Source organism: Chenopodium quinoa, unplaced genomic scaffold (assembly GCF_001683475.1).
Source record: "Chenopodium quinoa cultivar QQ74 unplaced genomic scaffold, ASM168347v1, whole genome shotgun sequence".
In the NCBI taxonomy this organism is placed as follows: domain Eukaryota; kingdom Viridiplantae; phylum Streptophyta; class Magnoliopsida; order Caryophyllales; family Amaranthaceae; genus Chenopodium; species Chenopodium quinoa.
Genome location: NW_018744626.1, coordinates 67,056 through 93,958, shown reverse-complemented (window position 1 = coordinate 93,958; position 26,903 = coordinate 67,056). Strand labels below are relative to the sequence as shown.

The window sequence follows — 26,903 nt, the reverse complement described above, 5'->3', positions numbered from 1 at the left end:
TGGCGATGTGGTCTTAGTTTGTGATGCCCCGGGTGTTGTGAATGCAAGTACAAAAGGAGTTGCTCCCATCTATTTGTTCTACAATATGTTGTTCTTGCTAGCTTATGGACTTGTTACACATTAGAAAATTTATATCACAACACCTTGTTTTAGGTGAAGAGAACACAACCTTGAACTTATCACAATTGTACTGGCTTATGGACTTTATTAGACCTAAACTAAGTGTCTAAGTGGTAGGAATTGGTAAGGTGAGGTAAACAAAGTTTAATTTAATTATTGAAGTTGGATTTGCCACAAATAAATCAAATTACCATTTGAAGATACCATGAAAAATAGCCCATGTGATTTGGATTCGATATGCATAGGAAATCTCCATGTAAAATGCACTAAAGCTACCATCTAGAAAATCACATGGTAATCGGATGCATTTATGACAAATTCTAAATTGGATACATGACAAATAACGTAAATATTATCCAAAATGATATCTTAAAATTAAAAGCATAATATGTTACATGCTTGACTTTTTTGTGCCTAATATTTATGGTCATTTTGGATTACTCGCTTCATTACTCTGACTAGCTAGCTAAGTGGAATTAATGCACGGTTAGCATGTTAGTTAGGCTTAGGCTTGTATAAGTTGTTTGCTTGTTTCATTTGTTTGTCATAACTAATTGTTGTGTAATTAAGTATGTGTGGTGTTAATTTTGTTACAATTAAACGTTATGTTTTTTACATACTTTGATGCAGATTTTTAACAATAAAATGCATGAACTTATTTTCAATATACAAAAACATTTTAATGTGTGCATCGCGTGGATTTGAAACTTAATAAGTAATTTGACAAGAAAAATCATGAACTATATAGAACTTAATTAAGATCTAGAAGTGAAATATTGTTTTATTGCGTGATTGACAAATTCAAGAAAAATCACATTGGATAAGAAATTTCATTTTTGGAAAGATATTTCCTAAAATTCAACTTTTAGCTTTACATATTCAAACAAACAACATTTTTCAGAGTTAAGGTAATAATTAGGGACTAAAGTTTTATACTTTTCACCTTTTGGGACCTAAACTTTTTTTTTTCACCGTGTGAGACCCGTGGTTAAATTTCAAGCCATTTAACCCATCTGAAAAATTTGCTGACCAACTTGAGCATTAATTGGAGTTATATATATATATATTTTTTTTTTTAAAAAAACAATTCCAAACCAAATAAACATCATGAGGTATTGGGTGGTGAGCATTATCCTTTTCGCAGGGATACATCAAAATTCCAAAAGTTATGTTCTATTTCTCATTAGTTAGTATGGTTATTGGTTCGGTAACTAAAACCCTGCATCAATGTACAATCATTTGATTTAGTTTGAAACGGTTAACTAGTTCTTCAACTGATCGTCTGATCCATGAATTATATAATTAAAATTATTAAATATGAGAATGTAGTAAACTAGTTGCCTAACTTTTAACCTTTCGTATCAAAACTATATACTTGGTAATTCTACTAGTGGTGTGGATGTTATCTTGCCAAACTATATAATTGATAATTTTACTAGTACCATGTTCGAGAATTGCAGAGCATAAATTTGACTAGGCATAAATTGACCCCAAACTGTAATTATACATTTTCAAATACAAGAACAAACAAATAAATTCAACACTATAGCAACACTAATCGTCAATTTTAACATCAAAATTCATGAATACCATAATTTTATTTTTCTTACAAAAAATCCCTAAACCCAGCGATAACTTATAAGAAAAAAAAAATTGAAGTAAAAAATTTGTACAAGATTAGACAACTTACTTGTGTTAAGATGCTTAATATACCGCTAATTATCTGCACTAAAATCAGCTTCAAAGCTTCAATTTTTTTTCAAAGGGAGGTTGATGATGAAGGAGTACTCTGATGAACAATGAAGTTGAAAAGACACCTTTTTTTAATTTTTTTTTGGGTAAACACGGTTACTTTTTTTTTTAATTTTGGAGAAACCAATAAAAATTCTCTTTGCAAATAAATTAAACCTAAAATAATTAGTGGGTCCCAATGCTTAACCATAGTTAATCTATTTGTTTAAAATACTTTCTTAGGTCCCAAACGGTGAAGGAAAAAAGTTCGGATCCTAAAGATGAAAAGTATAAAACTTTAGTCCCCAATTATTACCTTAACTCACATTTTTCACCTCAATTTATATACATGGAAAAATAATTCTTCATAAAATTTCAATTCACATATATCTATAACCACACGGATATGTTATAATCACCCTCACAAATAAGTTTAGTACTCCGTACTGTCCAATCTGATACTCCGTAATAAGTGTTAGGCATGTAGGCATGTTCAATATGTTTAGTAAGGTCCAATCATCCTCACAAATAAGTTTAGCTCGAATTACAATTCATGATTATTCACGCAACATAACACGATTAATTAACATTAGTGATTTAGTCCGTAATTAAAAGGGGCATCTAGCTATGAAGAATCTAAATAACTCCCGAATATCCACGATTTCATTTCAAACGTACCACCAACTGCACGACAACACATGGAATCAAATAATGAAATAATGGACACCTTCCTATAAAATCAACCAACATCAACCTTCCTTTATTGCGTGCAAGAGTTACCAACAACACCATTTCCTTCTCCGTCAACGAGCAATGGCTTCCTCTTCGTCCGCCATTGTTATTCTTTCTCTTCTTCCCTTTGTCGTCTTCGTAGCTGCTTCTTCCGCAAGCTTCGTCAATGGCGATGACAGCCTCCTAATTAGCAGCAGTAATCAAAGAGAGTTCGATTACTTCAAGTTAGCTCTTCAATGGCCGGGTACCTACTGCCGTAACACTCATAAATGTTGCCAAAAGAATGGATGTTGCCGAAAGTAATTATTCTCTCCTTTTCTAATTTTTGATTTATTTTTTTAAATTTTTGTTAATGATTATTTGTTGCTACTTGATTGTGTTCGAATTTGGTTTAATTATTGAATTAATTAGAGTAATGTTAATTTTATGTTATTGATCATTTAATAAACAGTTTTGATATACGCAATCTCAAGGCTAATTTGTAAGCATTAATTATATTTCACACAAATACTAGTGCTATTAATTTAGGAATTTATTTCTTCAATTTTTTTTATTTTTTTTTTGGAATTTATTTCAAAGTTACGCTTAATTGTAGGCTTCTTCATAATAAGTGCAATAATTTTAAATTAGATTATAATTCCAATCAAGTCTAATAAGTGCAGGTGAGTTAAGCAAATTTTAGGTGAATTAGGGGAATTTTTGGATTCGAGACAATGTATTTTTCGGATGATTAAAGTGCATTCTATTCAATCATGTAGAATTGTTGATCGAGCTTGTGATTGTAGTTGATATACAACGAGAAATGTACTAAGAGTTATCGTTATTTTGGAGAATAATCCATATGTGTCTAATACGACTACGAGCATAGATTAGAGTATAGTTTATATTTTGTTTGCATATTGAAGGAATTAGGGTTAATATAGGATTAGCTTGCATCTTGAAGATGACCGGTAATTAATACGTAGTAGCTCTCTTGGCACGTAAATTGATGCAGCAGTTTACAATGCAATAGCTTATTTGTTGTGGACTTGTAGCCTTAAGTGATGGATGAAGTGGGAGTATCAAGTTTAATACATGAAACAATGCCTGGGAGTTTTAGGATTTTAAGAGCTGTTAAATTGTTTTTAAAAACGTTTAATTGATTCCATTTTGTGAAGTTTATAAATTGACAAACTGTTTTTGTATTTCTTTTCTTTCAGTTCCGGTGCTCCCAAACACTTCACAATCCGTAAGTTTACTGCAATACCATAAAATCTTCATTAATTCTAATTATATACTCTGTATATTATTTATGGATAAAATATGCTTAAATCTGTGCAACCTGCAGATGGCCTTTGGGCTGACTACAATGATGGAAGCTGGCCTTCTTGCTGCACCAAGTCTGAGTTTGACGAGAATGAGGTATATTATCTTCAGATATGATCGTCACGGCTGTTCAGTTTCTTATAATGAGTTTCTAAAACCTTCTGCTTGGTAGATCTTTCTGATCATTTTTTATGGCAACATGAAATTGAAGTGCATCTTGTTTAGACTCTTATGTTACTTGTCGAATTGATTGTTGTCATGAAGCGTCTTTCTTCCTCTATGTATCTACTTCTCACCTAAGTTGTATGCGAAGGAAGTAGCCAAGTTACAGGTGATATGTTGTATTGCAATTCACAATTGTTTCGAATGTAGCTGGGAATCTACTTTCAATCAAATTCTAGGAAAAACCCTCCAGAAAAGAAAGTAACAGATATAACTCATATAAGTTGTAATTTACTCATGTGTACTCAAGTATGTATACATTGTGCTATGGTGGTATTGCTGTAGGTACCATCATAAATTCTAAGATGGATGCATGCACAGCTTAAATTGCTGCCTTCTTTTTTGGTACATGATTCTGGCAAGCCTGGCATGCATTATTTACATGGTGTTAAAAATTATAAATATGCATTCTATGTTTCTAAAATGAAATGGACAAAGATATTTTCTTACATGACTCTTTCCTATATTTTCTGGGTTCTAGATATCAACATTGCGCAACGCATTGGATGAGTATTGGCCAACTCTAAGCTGTGGCTCACCATCATCATGTTATGGACATAAAGGCTCCTTTTGGGGACATGAGGTGGTTATTACGAATCCATTACTAATATCATGAACTTGCTTGTATTTATATATATATATATATATATATATATATATATATATATATATATATATATATATATATATATATATTTTTATTATGTTTCTAACTGTGCCTCTCTTTTGTATCCTTGTGGTGCCTGTTTGGAATGATCAACATGTCAGTGGGGTAAGCATCTTTGCCTTCTCATTAATTCTTACTCCAATTTGTGTAAGAGATTTTACATTTTTTTTGGACGAATAACTAGTAAGTTGGAGTTATGCTGAATAGAGAGATTTATTAGTTTTTCCTTGTGAAGAGTCCAAAAAGTTTCTTGGGTTCAAGGTAGACATGTAAGTTATCCGTCTTTCTTGTGTATTAGAAGTAATGCAATCATCAAATGTGGTGATACACTGATACTTGATGCTCGTCCTTAAAATCTCTGATTTTGCTGCAATTACCTCAACAAGCAAGAGTCTTAATGGAGAGAATCGATTTTAATGCTGACATGGGCTTAGTCAGAATATCCACTTGGGTTCTAAATGTTGTTTAGTACTGGATCAAATATAGGAATCATACTTAAACAAAATCATGTTCTGTCTCTTTGGACTACAATGGATTATAGCAATTATTTTGTGAAAAGGTCTTTTACTTGTTATCATGAAGATCCAGGTTAATCCCTTTCCACCCTAGGCTTTATAAAAAAAAACTCACTTTGTAATGATAGGCATAATTTTATGTAGATATAGGTCCCTTTAATCCATAGGCAAGCCTTGTTGGAGGCTGGAGAAGCACATGGGTAATGGTCTAGTATGGTTTATAAACTATGACCAGGTACCTTTGTGTTAACATATTTAAATCATGAGGACATGTGATTAATGTCTTAGCTTGTAATCTTTGAAATTTAAATTAACTTGTTAACCTAACATTTTACTTTTACTCCTTTATTTGTTGTGGTATGTATCTCAGAAAAGCACGGGACTTGCTCTTCTCCAGTGATACGAGATGAGTATAATTATTTCCTGACAGGACTCAGCGTCTACTTCAAATATAATGTCACGGTGAGTGCTTTAGAAAATATATTCAAGTATTGAGAGATTTCCTGTCCCTTAAATTACATATGCTGTACTGAAAATCCATTCAAAATTTCCTTATTCTAAATGGTATTTCTTTTCTGCTAATTCAAGTTTTTAGCCTATTAATTTACTCACTAATAGATTTTGATGCACAATTGCAGCAAGTTCTGTTTGAAGCCGGATATGTGCCTTCAAATACCGAAAAATATCCGCTTGGTGGCATAATTTCTGCTATTGAAAATGCTTTCCACTTATCACCTTCAGTAGCTTGCTCAGGTGGTGCTGTAAAGGAACTTTATTTGTGTTTCTATAAGGATTTCAAGGTTAGTTCTGATTATTGTATTCCTACTTCAAACCTCTATAGCTGTCTCATATCAATCTGCTACATGTGAAAAGTTGTGTTCATGCACAATTTTCCTAGACTTTTGATTCTAAAATTTTATGTTCCTTTTTATACTGTGGTGAAGGAAACAATATTGGCCATAGTTCTTAGAAGATTGGTAGAGAAATTTTACTAAAGTGCCTATTTAATTGAAGTTTCCAATAATTTTCTGCCTTCTCAAGTTATTGTATGTAAATCTCTGTATATTTATGACTTTCAAGGCCCTTTGGGAGCCCATGGAAGTACCGGGTGAAAAAATGATATATGGAAGCCAAATTTGAAGGCTATAATACCAATGTATAAAAAGGCTCAAGGCGCACCAAGGCGTTTTGGAGTACCTTGCGCCTAAGGCGCGCCTCATTGAAGTGAGGCGCATATAATAAGAAATAAAAAAATTCTGAAAAAAAAACATTTTGTGCGTCTAGGCGTGCCTCTGTGCGCCTTAGCTACGCCTCATTGAAGTGCCTCCCCCCGACCATAAAAAGCACACGACCTCTAACGCCTAGCGCATCAGCGCCTTTTCAAACACTATATAATACACGAAATCAGAGCAATGTAGGAGGTGTCAGGACCCGGTGTCAAAAACCACCCAATTGGGATGGTATTATGGTCCATGGTAAACATCTCGGCAATTTTTATTTCTCGGGCCCAAAAAAAGTAGAAAATTGCCAAAATTGAAGACTATTATCCACTCTTTTTGAGCAATTTTGGAGGCTTCGAGACTCGGTGTCGGAAAGTCTTGAGATAATAGGTGATACGTTCCGGGGTCATAATACGTCGTTTGGAACCATATATGATCATTATATATTGTCATAAATGTCCGTGGTAGGCTTGAGTGTATGAAATCGGTGCAAGTTGTAAAATGGTAAATTGTCCGTTTAAAGGCATATTGGATGGTGTTACCCACCCAAATAGACTCCCAGGGTGTATTAGGGTCCATGGTAAGCATCTCTGCAATTTTTGTTTGTGGGTCCAAAAAAGGTAAAAAATTATCCAAAATTGAAGGCTATAATATGATTTCGGGTCAATTTTTGATATTTTTTCAAAAAATAAACTGAATGCGTGGGGTGACTCTTGGGGTCATAACAGGTGGTTTGAAACCATAAGACACCTATAAAGATGTCTATAAAGTACCAAGAATGAGTTTTGACTCTTATTTCGAAAATTCATGAAATATAATGATGTCATATAAGTATAATGATGTGATGTGATTGACTATAATAATGTCATATTAATATAATGATGTCATAAAAGTATAATTAAGTGATGTGCCTCACGTGACAAGTATTAATATAATGATGTTATCAATCTCTTTCATCCAGTTCTAACTACAAGGGTTTAAACTTTTGATGACATACAGCCTCGAGCTTGTGCAACTGACATTAGAATCAAACAAAAGGTGGATTATTCAAAACACTCATGTCCAAAGTATGTCAGCTTACCAACTTATGATTCTTCAGGTAAGCTCTTCATATATATTGTTGTATATTATGTATTGGTGTATTTCCAATTGTATTGTCATGTGGACTAACTGAACTCTCTCATTAAACTTTTATTGCTTGTTAAGTAGCTTAGTTTGCTGCCTTTTTAATTCGAGATTATGTAGAAGCTGCCTTTGTTGGGGGTAAGATAGCACAATATGACTCATTAACTTACCTCATTCTTGGCGGGGGGCCACTTGCAAATAAGACATGATGAGTTTTAGTATGGCTTTGTGTTTTGCACTATACTCCTCCTCTTTCCTACCCATGTTAGTGTTAAAGGCTTATCATCTATCTTTGTTAATCAATATTGAACTTAAAAATGTGGTACTCTGACCTTTGACTCCTGAGGCATGATTATTTTCCCTTCATGGTAATTTACTTTCAAATAGATCTCCCTTTATTCCATTACTAATCTTTTGAATGATATCCTTTAAATTACAGACTTTAAGCAAATCAGTCCATATTTTCTGGAACCTTGGCCTATCATTGGTATGCTGAATTGATTAATCTAGAATTGTTTGACTAGCTATTTAGTAGGACACAGAGAGCTGATTGCCAAGCAAAACAAGCAGCTCTATTTCTGTAGCCATGTCACTGAAACTATAACCATTATTGTTCTGAGCTTATTTTGGGTACATGTGTTGGGTTGATTTATATGTGACAGGTTAATCCCCTCCCCACAAGTTATAACTTAAACCTGTGTACCAATCAAATATGAACATAATTTCGCACAAGTATGTATTCTGACAAGAGTAAAATCTTCTTGCCTATTAGTAAACTGATGGAGTATAGCTGTTAAGTGGATGGATGTGAAAGAACAACACATAATCATGACTAATGAGCTAACAGTTCTTCAATTCAATGTTAAATTAGCATCTTAGATTGACAGAGAATGTTAAGGATTCCTCATTCTGAATCTCTGTTAGTTGATTCATTCATATGTTTTTGCATATGCCAACTCACTTCCTCAAACAAAGTTTGATATCAATAAACTCGGTTGTATCATGCATGTGCAGTTGTTCCAAGTTCCATGCTAACATCAAGTGTTTTGAATATCAAAATCTTCTTCTGGACTTCATTACTGACAATTTAGTCCGTGATGTTTGCATATACTGCAGGCCAAGTAATTACAGTGGAACGCAGAAGTTGGATCCTTGTTTTGATATTCATCATAATCAGCTTATAGTAGATATGTATCCCATGATTTTTATAGTCGTCTGCTATGTCAAATCAATGAAGTAGCAACTCAAATTTTGTCTAGACAGATACAAGGAATTCGAAATTTTTAACAGAAGTTTTTAAAATTGGAAGATCTGGTTGTTGATGACTATTATTTCAATCAAGTTTATGATTTTAACTTGTGGTGTTGTTCCATGTTGGGTTCTATACTTCTATGTACAATATGCCATTGATACCTTAGTTTTTAGTTGATTGTGAGGTGGCTCTGGTTTTCTGCTAAAAAGCTTCATTTGTCATTGAACAGGGCTAGGAAATGCTGGAGCTTATAAGTCAATTGCAATTTGATACGGAAGGCTCTGCCAGATGCAGTTGGGTTATCACTTAAGTGCTGGGACTGATCCCTCTAGCATCCAAATTCATCAGCCAAGTCCTGCAATCATCCATCGGATATCATATTACTTCGCGTAGCGGAAGTTCTCATACAGGGCAAGATTTATCCTTGTTGTTCTTGCCAGTTATCAGAGTCATGCTGCAGTCTGTTCACACGTTCAGTACTTTGCATACGATCACTATTCTTGACAATTATTAGTTTATCACCATACAAATATGTTATCTGTGTGGCCTGAAATAATGTCAATGGCTCTTGTTGTAACACATTCATTTAGTCTACTTTTACAAGAAAATGCTGTACAAAATATTGATGCGAAGCTCTTTTCCTCTTAGTCCTCACTTCTCTGTTTTCTCTCCTCTATTCTCCCTTTCCTTTTACTTTCAGATCTCTATTTCTCTATTATTTTTCCTATAATAATCAAATAAACATAGGAATCTCTTTTCACAATCTTGTTTTCCATTGAATATAGTTATCTTTGAAAAATGATTTCCTTGAAAAATGCATACAATCAAAACAAACGAAGCCTTAGGTTATTTTGATTATATTCAAATACTAATTAACAATTCTGTATCGAAAATTCCGAATGAAACTTATTATCTAAACTACTATCTACATATAATTAAAAAGTGCTGTATCAATTAGTGATATGCCAAGTGAAATCGCTACTACTAAAGTGGCAAAACCAAAAACTACATACCAAGTATTTATAAGAAAATACAAGTTTCTCTAAGTGATAAACAAACATTTTTGTAAATTAATCAACAACTTTTTCATTATTATGGGTTCTATCGTTGATAGTGATTGGATGAAATTGTTGATATATTTTCAAAATTGCCACCTGATAAGCAAACTTGCTTATTACTGTGATTAATTGGGGCAAACTTTTTTTTTTTTTTTATTTAATTAATTACTGTATAATATAGAGTAGCAAATTAAACTAGTAAAATCGGTTTTACTTCGTACTCAGTATTAGATATCATAAACTCATAACAGCGCGATTAAAAGATTGTCGTAATTTGACGGTCCAACCAATTGACGGTTGGTGTAGTGGTGATTGGGACTACACTTGGTAGGAGGACCTGTTCGATCCCCCGCAACTACAATTGGGAGGAGACTGGAACCTAATCATCCAGACCTGTTCTCCGATTCAGGATTAGCCGCAGGGTGAACCGGGTAGAGCATTCAAAAAAAAAAAAAAAATAATTTGAAGGTCCATGGTTAGAGCTTCATTCGGTAATTCCCGATTTCAGGAGATCAAGGGATCGATTCTCTCCGTACGACTATTAGGCTCTGTTCTCATACGTTTATTTTCAATTAAGCTCAACTTAGCTAAACTTTAGCTGAGTTTAGTATATGAAAACAGGTCCTAAAACACAAAAAAACAAAGCCAGGACTCAAAATCACTCCTATCTCCCCTCCACTAGTAAAACCCTTAAACCCTAACTCAAAAATCAGAAAAATTGAAAACAAGATTAGGGGGCATAATCAAACTTCTCAGAAATTGAACCCAATCATTCGCGAGGTAATTAATCGTTTTTGAATTTATTTTTTGTTGATCTTTACATTAGCAAGCTCTCTCAATCAAACTTTCGATTTTTTTTTTTTTTTTTTTTTTTTTTTTTTTTTTTGGGGGGGGGGGGGTGTTCAATTATACTATTCTAGTTGTTGGTTTAATTTTTCATGTGAAATTTGCGCTTATATTGTATTGAATTGTATTTGGTACATGTGCAGAAGCAATAAGTTTCTGTAATTGCGGTTTTCTTCAATTGAGCTCACATGAAAATGTACATTTTCTCACTCTTAATTAGTCATTCATTTATTCTAAATCTTAAATTTGGTTTATTTTTATGCGTATAAAGTGTCAAATCGTTGCAAATAATTTGAAACGGACGTAGTAATTATAATTACTACTTGGTATGAAAATGGTTGCAGCTTAAAGATCAATGCTGGCATTCTTACTAATTTCGAAGTACTCGATTTATTACATTCGAGAGGGGCTGCCAAGGATCCTACCCGGGCCATGGGTTTGTTAAAATCGTCTGAATTCAAGGTTGATACTTTAGCTTTGTTCGTTTCCTTTTTTTTTTTAAGCTGAATGCCGTGTTTTTGATTTCGTGATATGGAGACAATTATACCTACAGTTGATGTTTGTTTTTACAATTTGTGATTAGGTTTATGATTATTTGCTTGAGAGTGCTGCTTGTGATCAGACTAGAGAAAGTATCAATGATCTTATAGAGAAATTTAAAGAGTATCAGCTACCTAAAGCTGAGCTGATCAGCATCATTAACAATCGCCCCTCTTCTGCAGTCGAATTGGCTCCGGTACTATTCTTTTGAATATCTTTTCTCAATTTTGTCTTTAAATCTTCTACATCATATGGTTGTAATTGTTTTTGCATAATTCTTCCATGTCCTTTGCTCGGCTATTACTCTGTAAATGAGTGTTTGCAATCGGTAAATGTTGGTGATTTTTAGTTGATGTTATTTACCTGATAATAGGCTGATAAGGTTGCATGCGCTCCGAACTGTTTTCATATTGCCATGGCCTCTTTATGTTAGGTTTTATTTTATGCAACCTTGAATCCTTGATATTAATAGGTCGTGTATTTTGCAGTAAATTTTACATATTCTAATAAATGCTTAGATTTAGGATAGAGTCATTAGCAAGTATTAGCTGTAGGATAAGCATTCCCTAAATTTCACTTTCTAAGATATTGAAAAGTAAGCTCCTAGATGCGAGTTCTTAGTCATCTAACGATAGACCTCAAACAAAATGATGTTTTGTATTCTTATAATTTACTGTTAAATATTCACGTACACTGCAAACCCTGACTCGTTCCCATTCAGATGAACTGTTGATGAATTAAAGGAGGAAGACTTATAATGGGCACTAATGGAAGATATTTATATTTCACTGAATGTACCCATAACAATAATTTCTCTTTTCGAATTTAACTAGGAGAAATTACTGAATGTGCCTGGAACAAGAGTAATTGCTCTTTTCAAATGAGCTGTTGATGAATGAGGGAAGACTAATTCATGAGGTTTTGGCATTTGTATGTCCTTTGATGATTTATACTTAAAAGTTCAAAGTGTCTTAGAGAGTGAGGTGGACTGGTCCCGATTCTCTCTAGAGTCTATGATTTATGCTTCACAGAGACCTCTTTAGTTGTTATTTTCACGAGGTAAAGAACTACAGATAAGTTAGCTATTCCTCAATTCAAGTTTTTGATACATTTATTTTTTTGCTGGGCTTAACAACTCATCAAGTCAAATTTAAATTTGATTTCTCTTTCTCCCAGCTTTTTATTTTCTTTCCCTTATCTCTATTGAAAATGAACCTAGTGGTAGATGTATCCTGGTCCAACTTTAGCTCTATGCTATGAGAAACAAGCTTTACTTGATTCTCTCCGACCGCCAACTGCAGTGTAAGTTACTTCCATGAATGTCAATGTGTGAAGTTTAGTTCAGTTGTGGAGCCTATAGTTTCTTCGAGGCTCCATATGAGCTGGATTTCAGCTTTTTCACGTGTTATCATGGCGAGGATGAATTGTATGAAGACTGATTTTTTATTATTTCTTTCATTGCTCGACTTTCCTTCCCACTGAGCTTATTCAACAACCTCTCATCTTCATCCTAGAATCCTGCACCTCGCAATAGATAATGATCTTGGACTTTAGCTCATGAAGATAATTCATGGCACCCCTCAATCCAACACTAAGAAAATCTATGGCTTATGTTAATTCAAAAATCCTTAAGTATTTGGCTTGGTTTTGAGTTTGAAAAGAAACCAAGGAGGAAGATTTAGAAAGATAATGTAGAACTTGGAAACCAATCTGCATGTCATCTTCTTACAAGTACAAAAAGATGACTGGATTGTAGTTCATTCACAAATGCAACTAAATAAAGATGGTTTACTCTTGAGGGAACCTCCTGGTTACTATGGTATTATGTCATTGACTTCGACATTAATCATAGCAAGCCTCTGTTCTAGCTGCAACTTATTATTATTTTTTTAATAGATTAATGGTGGGCAATTTAGTTGTGACGCCAGTCACAGGTTTACAAGTTGGTTAAGTCTATGCTTATGGCCTAGAACACATAGGTGGGGTGGGGAGAGAAAAACCTTGCATAAATGTTTCTGGTTAGATCTGAGTTTAAGGTGATTTTGAAGACCATCTACTCCTTCTACCAGATTAGCCCTTGCTAGCTGTGCTGGCTGCAAGATGTTAGACAGTAAGAGCTTTAAACAAGCTCTCCGAATAGAGTGGAAAATTCATTTCCTTATTGAAGAGGTGGATTCTGACTTTTCTGAGCAAGATATCTTCAAGTAACTGGAATAGAATCATTAGAATGGCTTCTTAATATCCCTTTTGTTGATTACTGATCAAGTTTGTGATGTTTAATGCAGATGCCTTTAGTTTGTAGTATTTCATATTATGTAACTTCTATGGCTTCACCTTGAAAGTCTTTTTTTCAAAATTTTCTTCTTTTTTCTGCTGTCTGTTTCATCCAGGCAGTGCTTGTGTTGTTTCTTTGATGCATTTCTGAGTTGCATTCTTACCATAAGTTTCCTTCCCTCTTTATTTATAGATCATTGAGGCATTGGAACAGCGTAATTGGAATGATGATACGTTGGATGAGATGGCAGAGCTGATAGTTCAAGTGCTGCCACCTCGTCCGGACCAGAAAAATACGAATGAGGAGGGAACTGCTGAGGATAATGGTGCACAAGCGACTGATGAGAATACTATTGCACAAATGACTGATGAGAATAATACTGCACAGGTGGCTGCCGAGGATAATAAACAGGTGTCTGATGGTGATAACGGAGAAGAAGAGATGGACGACAGCTGACCTTTCCTAGATGCTTAGATGAATTTGTGCAGATTTTTTTGAATTGTTAGTTAACCACTTTCTAGGTTAAGATTGGATCAGAATGCATACATAATGAAATACTTTTCTTGACACAACAGTCTTTAAGCCAGTTTCTTGTGTCATTAGGTAAGTGCCAATGTGTTTTCTTGTTAGTCCTTTGGTTACACACTGAACAGTCCCTTCTATCCTTGTCTTCTACTGTAGTTTCAATCAATGTATTAATGCCATTGGCTATGTTCATACAGTCATACCCACAAGGTTGCACGATACAAGTTATAGATTTTATCAAGTAAAAGGGAATAGAATGGCATCAAAACATTCCTTTCCGAGGTCCTTCAGAAGCATTTTTAGTTTTTATGCAGATAGCAACAAAATCTGCAGTATCAATTTTAGATGATGCCTATCCTGTTTCTTTGTTGCATTTCCGAGTTCCATTCTGTCATTATTATCCCAGAAGGGTATTTCCTATTTTGCTTTATAGATACATTGGAACAGTGCAATTGGGATGATGATACGTTCAATGAGATTGTGAGGAGCTGCCGAGCTAATGGTTCAGGTGCTGCCACAACCAGCATTATGACAATGGAGCTTCCAAGGAATCAAGGATGTTTCTGCACTAGTGGGCAAGTTGATTTTTCTGTAAGTCTGTAATGCCTAGATGGCTAGGTCTTCAACAGTATTATCAGCATGGCACATTTATCTCAAAATTCGATCTTTGACACTAAATAATAGTCAAATCTAACAATGAACATGCTGAGAAAACAAAAAAAAAGTTAACTCAAATGGCCTACTTTCAGCCTAACTAACAAGTCCAACACTTATACTTGCATAACCTCTTATGCTACTCTCTTTGCAAAAAGTATTCACTGGTTAAATGGCATATAGTTTTACAGCTTCAAATAGCCATACTTTTACAATGCCAGAGGCTTGTTCCTCGGTCAAAAACTGAAAATCTAAGCTACAAAATTTCAAACATCTTTCTAACCATCCCTAGCCCATGCTATTCACATCACAGAAGAAATGACCAAACTTTTTTTAAGCAATATATGAGTATATCAGGGAAAATTCACTCTGCCAAAACTTCATTTACAAGGACAACACGGCATCAGTAGTATCACACTTGTTTAGAATCCAGTAGAATTTTGGTGAATGATACCTGAGGAAGTGAGAAGAAACCACCACAAAACTGTGAGCAGCATTCAACAATAAAAAAAGACTGGATAAAGGAGGAGAGAAATAATGAGGAAAGGAAAGAAAGTGAAAAATCAGAGTTTTCTGAGAATATTACAGAAGTAGCTAGATCTAAAAAGATGTGTGCTTTATTGAACTGTTCTTGCCTGCATCCCGCATACCAATTTTCAGTAATACACAAGTAGATGGTGATAGACCCTGTAGAGCCGTACCATCCTTATCCAAATCCGTATATTTTGTGAAATTCACAAATTTCTAAGGAACAAAGATTTGCAGAAACAAATTAGGTGGTATCACTCCAATCATCATAAATCTGCTCCATCCATTGTCTCAAACAATGTTTTGATAAATGTTCTGGTAAATCAACCTGAAAAACCACCAGATCAATAACATTATCATGCCTGATAAATAAAATTATCAGAAATTAATAGACCAACAAAAAATAATAAAAATCATACCAAGCTCCAAGAAGATGAATAGCCATCAGTAGAAAGCAACCAGCTTATAGAACTAGACTGGATACTGAATTTATCATTTGAATCGTCAAGGTCAAGCAAATCATCATCACTTAATTTATCACAATCTCGGTTCCTTCTCCTTTTCTTTCTTTTCTTTTGCCTCCTTTTATGTTTAGCATTAGTTGTAGATTCATCACCAAAGTCCAGTTCATTCTCGTCTGAATTTCCATCACGTTCCATGCCATATATACCAGATTTGCGAAAGCCAATGTTATTACTGACAAACAGTGCTTTCCAGGATTCAGAAGTATGACCTTCCTTAGACAACCTGTAAAGAAGGCTCCATGAAAGAAGGCCAAGCCATTTCATCAATTCTATAGTCTTTGAGTTTAATTGTCCCTTGGAAATCAGGGCCAAACTCTTGGCTTCACTTGTATTTGTACAGATCTCTAAAGCTAGATCACTAATTCTAGCCATCTCCTCAGTCCCTTCAATATGTACCAACCGCAGAAGTAGCCTCCCTTTATTAAACAATGCATTCAACAGAAATAACTGGTCGATAGATACTTGGTCACCGCACTTACATATCACAATCTCTAACCAATAAGATGTGTTATCAAAATTCAGTGGTCTCTTTCTTCTAGTAAGAAGATCGTGAAGCATCAGAAATAATGAAGATAGGTCCCGCTCATCAAGAATGATTAGAAGATGTTTACAAAGGTAAGAAAAAGATTCATCCATAAAAAACTGGCCAACAACTTCCCAAACTTCTTTCAGATTATCTTCATACATTAAATCGAGGAAGTAATCTATAAAGAACTTAGTATCAACTGATAATATTTCACCATCTTTTAAAGACTCTGAAAATTCCTCTGACGACCAGAACTCAGGTACATTTTCTATAAAATTCTCCACTGTGCGTTGAACATCCAAATCAAGAAAATAGTGAGGTTTTGTTGCAACAACTGCTGGTGACTGACCATGTTTTCCTTTCCATTCAAGCTCTTCCCAACATATGTCCCTGTTTACAAAGGCAAACTGTGCCAGTGACTTTGCACCCTTACCATGTGCCGAATCACCCACCAAAGAAAAAGTTGAAAACCATTGCAAGATTCGTTTTGGATTTCCTGCATTGATCAAATATCATGCCACAGTCAGAAACTTCTGTAGAGTTTAACAGCAAAGACTTCCAGAAACAGCTCACTTTGCCTCATTTATAAAATAAAAATAAAAATAGAAGTAAAGCATTGATAATAGCAATAAATTGCGGCATGAAAACTATGGAAACCGGATGAAGGAGCTATAATAAGTAGGTAACTACTAGTCTACTACACAGTAACAGTAAAATCATATCACATAGAAATTACTGATCTAAAAACAAGTACTTTAAGCAATAGCATAAAGTACAAGCAACAAAACTAGCTTACCTTCAAAGAACTTTTCAAGCCTGTGACATTTCTTAGCCAAAATTATCCCAGCTTTCTGTGGTCTCCTCTCAAAGAGCATTTGAAAGACTTGAGAAGCAATATCCCACTTACGAGGCTTGGATTTCAACAACCTCATAAATAGGTCACGCTGTTCGGGTGGGGTGATTGAACTTATGTTAGAAATAGCCTCACAAAGCCACAATCTAGCCTCTGATCGGCCTTCAGAGGTAATAAGTCCCCATAAGATCTTTTCCAACTCGTTGTAGAGGGGCATTCTTAGGTCAGCGGTATCAGAATTCTTGTCATCACCCCAAATAGGTTTCGATAAAAAGAGTTCAATCATCATGCACAATAAAGCTGCCTATAATTTTGATATGAATTACACCTCTTTTATCATCTGCAACAAGAATGCACACAATCACTCATATGTTGACATGTTGTAGGATGCTCGGTCATGATAATTATTAAATTGTTCCCAGACGTATTAAGTAATAAGCTTGATTATGGTATAAACAAAATTTTGAAGTAAATTTTCTTCCAAATAGTACTAGTGGGAAGTTTCTTGGCAGAAATAATATACTAAAACATCATACACAGATTTAAGTAACACCTCCCCTCAAATTAAAATCAGTAAAACAATGGTAGCAAATTAGCAATGCTTTAAGTTTTCAGCTTGGACTAAGGATTTAATTCTCATGGATGGATCAATAACATCAATTGGCGCATATACTAGTTTGGGTTGTTCGGAAATTTGTTCCATACGGAATTAACAGTCGCATAATTGGAATAATTTGTTCAATAACATCAATGAGGAAATGAGTTAAACTACCATGGTAAAGAAATAATTCGTTCCATACGGAATTAATAGCCACATATACTATTTTGGGTTGTTCTGAAGTTTGTTACATTTTCCAAAACCGTGACAGTCTAAATTTGAAAGTTCCAAGAAGCCCGAACTTAAATCAGCAATGGAGAACAGTGTATATTAACCTAACTGTTAGATACTAAGTATAATTTCTTGCATACCAAAAGATTCAAATCCAAAAATCGAATAAATAGAGTTGAACAAAATCAACAAATACAAAAAATTTCGTACTACAGAAGATGAATATGAAGACAGTATAATCATGAGTATAAGTAGAATCCCATATTAATCAAGAATTCAAACAAAAACTCAAAAATAAATTAGAAATTTGATTTGAGCTATGCAAGCCAATGTAAAAATTAACCAAAAATAATTTGGAAAGAAAATACTAAGAGAAAGATTAATACCTAGCGAGTAAGTGATTACGATTTCTGGAAGAGTTTGAACTTGCCCTAGATCATTTCTTCTCAATTTGGTCTTCAATTTCTAAACTTGGGGGAAATAGTGGGAAAAGAAGAAGGGTGCTCTTTCGCTCTTTCTTGTTTCTTCTTTGGCTTGTGTTCTAATGGTAAAGTGGTAAACACATTATTTATTTTTAATGTTTTTTTGTTTTTTGGTTTTGGTGAAATAATTATTTTTGAGGACTAGGTGTAATCAAATTTTGTCCTGCCGGTCGAAAACTCCTAATCTCGAAATAGCATACCCAAACTTGTAAAAATGTCACCAAAATGATTTATTCTTTCAGGTCGAATTCAAACTTTAAACTAAAAATATATTTTTAAGCTTTACCTAAATATCTAAATATATGCACTTATTTGCTTTGTTAGATTGAGCTAGCGGAATGAGCCATTGATGATCACCTTTAGGGCCAGCCGCCAGGCTTGCCAAATGACCCAAATTGTAAACTAAATAGCCAATTGAGTGGTATAATTTGTAATATACATCCGGGTGTACCGTACACTCGGTGTTGCTCATTTGTTGATTGAATGAGTAAATGACCCCGAGTATACGGTACACACGACACGGGTGTGCACAGGTGTACATAATAGGCTCTCATTGAGTGAAGGGGTCAACAATATTTAGTTTTTTTTTTCAAACTTTTAGTTTCGTTAAGAGCGTAACCAATGGATGCCCAAGCTAATGGTGGTCATCATATTTTTTATTTCTTTCTCTCCCTTCCACCTCATTTATGCCTAACTTCCATGCCCATACACTCACATTGGTTGCTCTCCAAATTTGTGGGCATTGATTCTCCTTTCCTTCCATTTCCACGTGAGTCTTCATCAATTGAAAACAAAAAAAAAAACTAAACCTCCTCTCTTTGTTGAACAAGTGGTGAAATACCACTAAATGCTCACACTTAATAAATGGTCATGGCCATGACCTGGTCATGAACCATTTCTCACCAAAAGTACAAATTTTTCATTTTTTTTAAGCTTTTTATTTTTTATTTTTCTCTCTCTTCATGCCCATCCAAAATAGACAACCATTGGCTTTACTCTAATTATCAAAGAACTCAGATTAAATGTGTAAAAGAAAACCTATGTCAATGTCCATAGTAAATTAGGGATATTTAAAACACTTACGCTTTGTTTGGATAGCAAAGAAGGAAGGAAAAGAAGGGGAGGGAAAATGGAGGAAGGGAAGGTAAAAGAAAGGGAGGGGGAGGTGATCTCCATTTCCCTCCAAATCTCTCCAATTTTGGAGAGATTATGGTTATTAAATAGAGAGGGAAAATGAATCCCTCCCTCTCCTTCTCCTTCCTTCCCCCAATCTTTTACCCAAACAAGAGATTTTGTCCCCCTCCATTTCCCTTCTCTTCTTTTCCTTCCATTTCTTCCTATCCAAACAAAGTGTTAACCACATTTTTATTATCCATTAAAAATTGATTAAGGTCCATCACCATTTTTCAAAAGGTATAAAGTAAAGTGAATGAAAGTTTAAATAATGGACTTTCAAACTTTCATTACCGTGTACATTGGCATTTTTACAGGACTAAGACACCAATTCAACAAGGACTGAATATCTTGCAACAGGTAGTAGGCCAGTAGCAGGATTTTATAAACATCAGATGTTAATCTAGCCTGCGTTTATAAACTTCTGACCATTCAATTTTGAAGCTCGTGTATTAGTTCATGAGCATAATCATTTACTCCGCAATAGCTAATGTAGCGTAAACAGACAAAGGAAAATAGAAGGCTTAGAACTATAGTTGTAGCAGCTTAAAATTGATCCAGCTACAGTTGAACGTTTGGCATAGCAAAACCATACATCAAAACACAATTGTAAGAAAAATATTTCACAACCTGTAAAAGCAACTAACAAAATTGAATTTCTTCAAGGTGTAACAAAATCTAGATGTCTATGACCAAGTTGTCCTCACTCGTCATCTGAATCCTCATCGTCATCAGCTCCAGCTGCCGAGTTCAAAGCATTCAACCTCTGTATCAAACTAGCCTTCCTCTGCTCGTAAGTCAATTTCTTCAGGTTGTACCTGTTCAAGACAACATAATTAAACAAAATTAGCTCCAGTAGAACAACGCAGTTTTCTGAATCTTACTAACGTAAAAGAACTACAAGCGTTCAAGTCCTCACCTCTTGTGTGCTTTAGGAGCCTCCTTCTGAGACTTCTTTGCTGTAGGGTCAGCCCTAATAGCAGAATGAACCTTCTTGTACAATGCCTCAAGACCATCTGCGTCAATTCCTGTCTTGATATATTCACTGAAGTGTGACTGGTACTTCTCAGGCTCATCTTCCATCAATGTCTGTAAAAATATATGGTGCAAAACTTAGCAGCTTGGATACGACAAATTTGAAGCACTCACTCACTCAGGATATCTACTTCTCAATTCTCATGCATTTCGTACACAGAGATGAAGTAATAATAAATCAACCATTTAGAAATTGGCAACTGTATTGAAATTAAAATTTATAATACCACATTGTTTCGAGTTTTCAACACTCTCCCTGAGAGGAAAGCCATGCTGAGCATTTCAGTAATCAAACTTTGAAAACTTTTTATCAATATTTTTTTTTTCATTGTGTATGATTAGTCATAAAAAGACCAGAGTTGGAACAAAGCAACAAAAGTTTAGAGGAATCATGAAAAACATTAAAAAGTGGTCTGTAGTATAACAAACAAGCTACAAACTGTAGACTTACCTTCATGTAGCCAGCAACGTGACCACCATAGATATATTTGCGGTGAACATCAGCATCAAGTTGCTTGCCATCCTTGCCAAACCCAGCAAATCGCTTGTCACTGTGAGGAATATCAATTCCTCCATCCAGGGCTCCCTGGCAACAAGACCAAACTAAAGATGAGAAAAATTGAAGAGCATGCTTCTAAATCACTTTAAACAACTTGAACAAATTCATTTTTAATAAAGTATACTGTTTCTGTTAATGGATTTAATTTGGGCATCATAAATAAATTTGACACAATCATTCAATACATAACAATATGAAAGTCTTATGCGAAATCATTGTCTGGAAAATATATGAATTACTCAGTGTGCAAAGAGAGCTAAAATCAAACACAATACCTTCAGTGCCCCAAAAACACGGTTTCCAGTAGTAGTTCGAATAAGACCAACATCAAGGAGAGCACGGAAAGGTCTCCTAGTCTCTGCTGGTTCAACAGAGAAGTCTTCCCCGGTTGCCTGCAAAGAAAGGCCATCATTGGAATCAGATATTAAGTTTATAAAACACATAAATAAAGTTGTTGCTGATGTCCCAAATATATGATATAAAAATAACATATTCTGAAAAGTGTTTCAGAATAAGAATTTTTCCAAACTTTTCTGCAACTAAACATACTGATGGAAGCAATCATGGATCAAAATAAAAATCCAAAAGCCCAGCCTATTTCTCATAAATAAATGAACTATACCTCAACATTTCCTTCATACTCTTGATCCATTTCAAGCATCTTCAAGACCCTTCGAGCCAAAAGAAGGCCAGTGCAGTATGCTAAAGTCATGAAAGGTGAGGTTAAAAACTTATCCTACTTATTAGTTAACAACAATAAACAATGAATAAATAAATGAATAAGCTAACCTGCAGCATAGTTTGTGAGACCAACTTTGAGTCCATACTGAGGAAGCTCGTGGGCATACGCCGAAGCAAGAACTGAGTCACCAGTGATGCTAGCGGAAATGATTTGTGCAATTATGTCTTTGTTTGTCTAATAATAGAATTAAGGATCTTCAAATATACTAAGTAATAGTAAAGTAGAACTAAACATGCACCCAATTAAAACTCACTGTAAGGTGAAAAAAAATGAACAGTAAGGCCTTTGAACAAAATTGATAACTAATGAAAAATTTCATCCTAAGATCTAGTCAAACATTTAGCTCCCAGTACTTCACCAATCAAGAATCATACTCTGAGAATACCAAATAACCATTATATAATGATCTTATAGAAAGCCTACTCCTATGATTTTGATTGATCAAGGATCTTCAACAAAAAAAAAAGTTAAGCCAAGATTGGAAGATTGTAATAAAATAAATCACAAATAAAATTAACATCAACGAATAATCATGTTCATGGCCAACATGATAAATCAATAAAGGCGACTAATGTTTAGTCCCATGACTCGTTGAGAGTGCATACAACATTCAAAGGCCATGCATTAGAATTAAACTATAGTCAAGATAGAAGCACATTAGCAACAAGCTTAATCAGGCAAATTGGATTTAAAATTCGAAAGATAAGGATACAAATCGCACAACGAAACGATACTTGGGAGTATTGTACTTGTTCTTGTCCTGATTAATCAGGCGATTCCTGGCCCTATAATCAGTCTTACCCTCTGCAAAACACACAGAAGATGGAACACAGCTCAATAACCCGAAGCACAACCGACAAAACAAAATGCTCGAAACAATCATCAAACAAACAACATACCACGCCTTCTCTTGAATTTAACTTGAAATCGCTTAAAGTAAGCTCTTGTCTTTTGAGCTTTCACGAATGCCTGTACAAATCAATTAATATCAGCACAACTTATTTCATTGCAAAAACATCTAATTTTCCTATTACTTTATCAATTACATTGTAAAAAGCCAGCAAATTTAGCTCATAAATTATCAACCAGTTGCAATCATGAAGCAATTCCATTGTGCAATGTGCATCTCTTCACTATATATAGATAATAACAATTATTACACGTTGATCAAATTCAATGGCCAGATTTCTAAAAAAACCAAAAATGCGCATCAATCAAACATAAGAAATGTAGGGTCTTTTTTTTTTTACAAAAAAAATGGGTTCATGAATTTACACAATTTAAGACCCCCAAAAATGAAAACTTAGAAAATATATATTCTACGCTCCATTAACAAAACTATATAAAAAAGATTTAATCTTCATAGAAATTAAGATGGGAATGTTCAAAAATCCAATTCAGAAGTAATTAAGCAACATAAAGTGTTCATTTTCATATTCTAAAAAGCAATTTATAAGTGATTAAACAGCATTAACAGATTAATTATTGAAAGTAGCATTAACATGAAAAAACCAATCAAGAAAAATAAAATTGACATGGAACGTAGATGGTAGAAGAGAGGACGAAGAGGGTTACCATGGTTGAGCGCTGGAAAAATGAGAGAGACGAAAGAGAGAGAAAGGGAGTGAAGCAGAAAACGGAGGTGTTGATATACCTACCCACTTTAAACCCTAAACTTCATTTTTATTTGGGCCTAAACCCAATCCATTCATTTAGTAAGCCCACCTTGAAATTTAGTGGATCGATGGGCTGTTTTATATTAGGGCCATTGCATGTCAAAGATAAATTAATGCCAGTATAATCATTTATCCGTTTTTTTTAGTTGACATGTTTTCATAATTATTCCCTCCGTTTTTAAATACTTGCTCCACTTTTTTTTTCCGGTCATTTTTAAATACTTGCAAGAGAGGTTATTGTTCAACCATCTAGACTGCTTTAATCTTACACAATAAATAATATGAAGTGTTATACTATAAAGTATTGAAGACACATACTACATACACAGTGTTAGATACTCTTTGAATTAGCAATTGCACAACTATAAAAGTAGTAACCCGGTGCAATGCCCGAGCTACTCACTAGTTTTTTTTTTTTTTTTTTTTTTAAAAAAAAAATCATATATATATATGATTTTGGGTCAAATGAGAAGGATTTTTTGTGCATATTTTTTGAACTAAATGTGTAAAAATATATGTATTTCATATATATTGTGCATAAATGTCTCAAATGCTTAGATCATTTACTCTGGTCAAATTAGATTAGATGGATCAAATAAATTCAAATTAAATCAAACAAGTGAAAATAATGTGAACTAAACCGAGTGATTTCCCTAAATAATGCTAAAATACAAATTATTTTCCTATATAAGTCGGTTTAAAAACTATTGCCCACAATACCGTCCACGTGGGATTGATTCCTAGGGTTAGAATTTGGTAGTATAGAACCAATAATAGCCTAATACCAATAGAGGTTCTATATACAGAATCGCTAATACCATTAGAGGTTTTATGCATAGAAACTCTACTTTAACTTTCACAAGGTGTTAGAGGTTTTACGTAAAGAACCTCTAATAGTATTAGAGTAACTATATTAGTTAAAACCGCCAATAATGTTACCGGTTTTATAATCACAAATAACGACCCGTAAAACCAAGCTCTTAAAACCTTTTTATTTTGGATCACATAAATCCTCCCTCCTCTAGTCCGGTTGTAGCAAAAGGCAAATAAACACCCTCCTTACATTCTTTCTTCTTCACCAGCAGGCTTCAGTACAGGCTAAAGGCTTACATCCTCTACTCCCTCGCTCACGACGTTGTATCTGGTATTTCCTAATCACTGCTTTAAAAGATGTAATCTTTTCAATTTTCAATTTTATCATGCTGATTTTAAGTTCTCAAATGCTTCTATTCCAGTTTTCTTGCACATTGTAGTATTGACTTTAAAGAATTTGTGAGTCATTTTGATGGGGTTGTTCTGAAGTTGCATTTTTGATAGAATTTTGTTGCAAGATAATTCCAATAATTTCTTGATTTTCAGCTTTTAATTTATTTTGGGAACTCTCAATTTGATCATCTGTGTTCAATTTTGTGTCAAATTCTACAAAAAATGCTTAATTTTGTTGTGATTTTTGGCACTGAAATTTGATAAATTTAATAGCTTCTTCTCTTAATAGAGCTGATATTGGCCTTATTCTGATTTATTTTAATCCAAAATGTATGATTAATTGTAGGTTATTGTGACTTTTGTGAGATGCAACCTTTCTGATTTTATTGATTGGTAGCAACATTTTTTGGGTTCAATTGATTTTGTTTGAAGTTAAGTGTAACGGAGGATTCTGAGAGTTATAGTTTGACATTGAATATGGATCTCCCTGATGATTGTGTTAATGTAATTGATGATTCTCAAAGTGATAATTCCACTACTATAATGGATCTCCCTGATGATTGCCTTGTTTTCATCTTCAAACGGCTTAGTGACGAACGTGACCGAGAAGTGTTTGGACTAACCTGCACTAGGTGGCTAGACATTCAGAATCGAAATCGAAAGTCCTTACAGTTTGATTGCTCAATTACCTACACTAGGCAGCTCTCAAGAAAACCGCATAAGATTGATAAACATGACCTTCATAGGGCATTGTCTCGTTTCCCTTACCTACGTTCACTATCCTTATCCGGGTGTACTGAGCTACCAGATTCTGGTCTTAAGCTTTTACAAAGCTTTGGTTCGAGTTTACGAGCCCTTCATTTGGATTGTTGTTTTGAGATCACAGATAATGGTCTTTCATTCGTAGCAAGTGGGTGCCCTTTGTTGATATATATTAGTCTATATCGTTGCAATATCACTGATGTGGGTTTGAAAAACTTGGCCAAGTCTTGTTTGGGTTTGGAAGATGTTAATCTTATGTATTGTTTGGGAATTACCGATCATGGCATCAATGGTCTTGTTCAGAATTGTGCACACCTTTATGGCATCAGAATCAGCAACTGTAGGGGCATAAAGGGTGTCGGATTTCATGGGTGCTCCCAAACATTGGCTTATTTGGAAGCTGAATCTTGTAAGCTTGAGCCAGAAGGAATAGCAAGTATGGTGAGCGGGGGTGGTCTCGAGTATCTAAACATCTCAAATCTTAGCTGGTCGATTCGTGGAGATGGATTATCAGCAATTGGGGGAGGGTTTGCAAAAATGCTTCGGGTTTTGAATATGAGATTATGTAGGATGATAAGGGATGAGGGTGTTGCACTGATTGCAAAGGGGTGTCCATCACTGGTGGAGTGGAATTTAGCATTGTGCCATGAGATTAGAGTTGCTGGGTGGGAGTCAATTGCCTTGAATTGTCACAATTTGGAAAGACTGCATGTAAATCGATGTCGAAATCTATGTGATCGTGGATTAGAGGCCTTGAAGAATGGTTGCAAGAAACTCACTGTTTTGTATATGAATGGGTGTCCTCAAATTAGTACACTTGCAATTGAATTGTTTAGGCTGTCAAGAGGTGATTCTATCAAAGAAGAAGAAATATTAACAATTGGTCCAAAATGGCAATTTTGGTGGCACCAAAGAATTTACATGGAGTAATTTTGGTAACTGTAGTCTGTAGGTCATCCTGGCTTCGAACGTTGAAGAATTTGTATCAGTTTTGGCTATTGTTATACACTTATATGATACGTATACACATACAGAGTTACAGACATACTGCATACATAAATTTTTCCTTGATTTGATTATTTTGAGGTCATGTCAATTACTAACATACAATTGGGACAATATCTCTTACAGTCTCACTACATCTCAATATTTCTTTACTACAAGTTCACATTTGGCCATGCAACAAGCGTGCACATTGTGTAAATGTCAACTAGCTTGATT

At 34.5% G+C, this 26,903-nt stretch overlaps 5 protein-coding genes across 8 annotated transcripts; 3 read left to right on the top strand and 2 right to left on the bottom strand.

Moving 5' to 3' along the window:
- Nucleotides 1-2,515: 2,515 nt before the first annotated feature.
- Nucleotides 2,516-9,556, top strand: LOC110700251 (ribonuclease 2-like). Of its 2 annotated transcripts, none has more exons than XM_021877758.1 (9): nt 2,516-2,882; nt 3,783-3,811; nt 3,911-3,984; nt 4,592-4,693; nt 4,879-4,882; nt 5,663-5,754; nt 5,931-6,092; nt 7,512-7,611; nt 8,754-9,099. In XM_021877758.1, the coding sequence occupies exons 1-9, from the start codon at nt 2,665-2,667 to the stop codon at nt 8,819-8,821; spliced, it is 849 nt and encodes a 282-aa protein (XP_021733450.1). In that variant the 5' UTR covers nt 2,516-2,664; the 3' UTR covers nt 8,822-9,099. The 2 variants fall into 2 exon arrangements, with proteins under 2 accessions (XP_021733450.1, XP_021733451.1); XM_021877759.1 differs by lacking the exon at nt 8,754-9,099 and adding an exon at nt 9,119-9,556 and having other exon boundaries at nt 2,520-2,882.
- Nucleotides 9,557-10,061: 505 nt separating this feature from the next.
- LOC110700250 (DNA-directed RNA polymerase III subunit RPC9-like) lies at nt 10,062-14,335 on the top strand. 2 transcript variants are annotated; one of them, XM_021877757.1, is made up of 5 exons: nt 10,062-10,727; nt 10,937-10,989; nt 11,101-11,255; nt 11,377-11,529; nt 13,801-14,335. In XM_021877757.1, the coding sequence occupies exons 3-5, from the start codon at nt 11,226-11,228 to the stop codon at nt 14,062-14,064; spliced, it is 447 nt and encodes a 148-aa protein (XP_021733449.1). In that variant the 5' UTR covers nt 10,062-10,727; nt 10,937-10,989; nt 11,101-11,225; the 3' UTR covers nt 14,065-14,335. The 2 variants fall into 2 exon arrangements, with proteins under 2 accessions (XP_021733449.1, XP_021733448.1); XM_021877756.1 differs by having other exon boundaries at nt 10,064-10,727; nt 11,138-11,255.
- A 508-nt stretch (nt 14,336-14,843) lies between these two features.
- LOC110700248 lies at nt 14,844-18,756 on the bottom strand. Of its 2 annotated transcripts, XR_002507176.1 has the most exons (5): nt 18,434-18,756; nt 17,162-17,558; nt 15,735-16,861; nt 15,374-15,643; nt 14,844-15,241 (listed from the first exon to the last, which is right to left on the bottom strand). XR_002507176.1 is itself a non-coding variant. In XM_021877755.1 (4 exons), exons 2-4 carry the CDS (start codon nt 17,505-17,507, stop codon nt 15,560-15,562), a joined length of 1,557 nt encoding a protein of 518 aa, XP_021733447.1. In that variant the 5' UTR covers nt 17,508-17,558; nt 18,434-18,756; the 3' UTR covers nt 14,844-15,559. The 2 variants fall into 2 exon arrangements, 1 of the variants encoding a protein (XP_021733447.1); XM_021877755.1 differs by having other exon boundaries at nt 14,844-15,643.
- Nucleotides 18,757-20,133: 1,377 nt separating this feature from the next.
- On the bottom strand, nt 20,134-23,715 carry LOC110700247 (60S ribosomal protein L5-like). The gene is made up of 9 exons (XM_021877754.1): nt 23,614-23,715; nt 22,938-23,007; nt 22,751-22,842; nt 22,086-22,212; nt 21,919-21,998; nt 21,572-21,688; nt 21,189-21,323; nt 20,622-20,791; nt 20,134-20,520 (listed from the first exon to the last, which is right to left on the bottom strand). The coding sequence occupies exons 1-9, from the start codon at nt 23,614-23,616 to the stop codon at nt 20,406-20,408; spliced, it is 909 nt and encodes a 302-aa protein (XP_021733446.1). The 5' UTR covers nt 23,617-23,715; the 3' UTR covers nt 20,134-20,405.
- An 864-nt stretch (nt 23,716-24,579) lies between these two features.
- On the top strand, nt 24,580-26,758 carry LOC110700246 (F-box/LRR-repeat protein 12-like). Its single transcript, XM_021877753.1, has 2 exons — nt 24,580-24,858; nt 25,267-26,758. Exon 2 carries the CDS (start codon nt 25,398-25,400, stop codon nt 26,610-26,612), a length of 1,215 nt encoding a protein of 404 aa, XP_021733445.1. The 5' UTR covers nt 24,580-24,858; nt 25,267-25,397; the 3' UTR covers nt 26,613-26,758.
- Nucleotides 26,759-26,903: the final 145 nt, after the last annotated feature.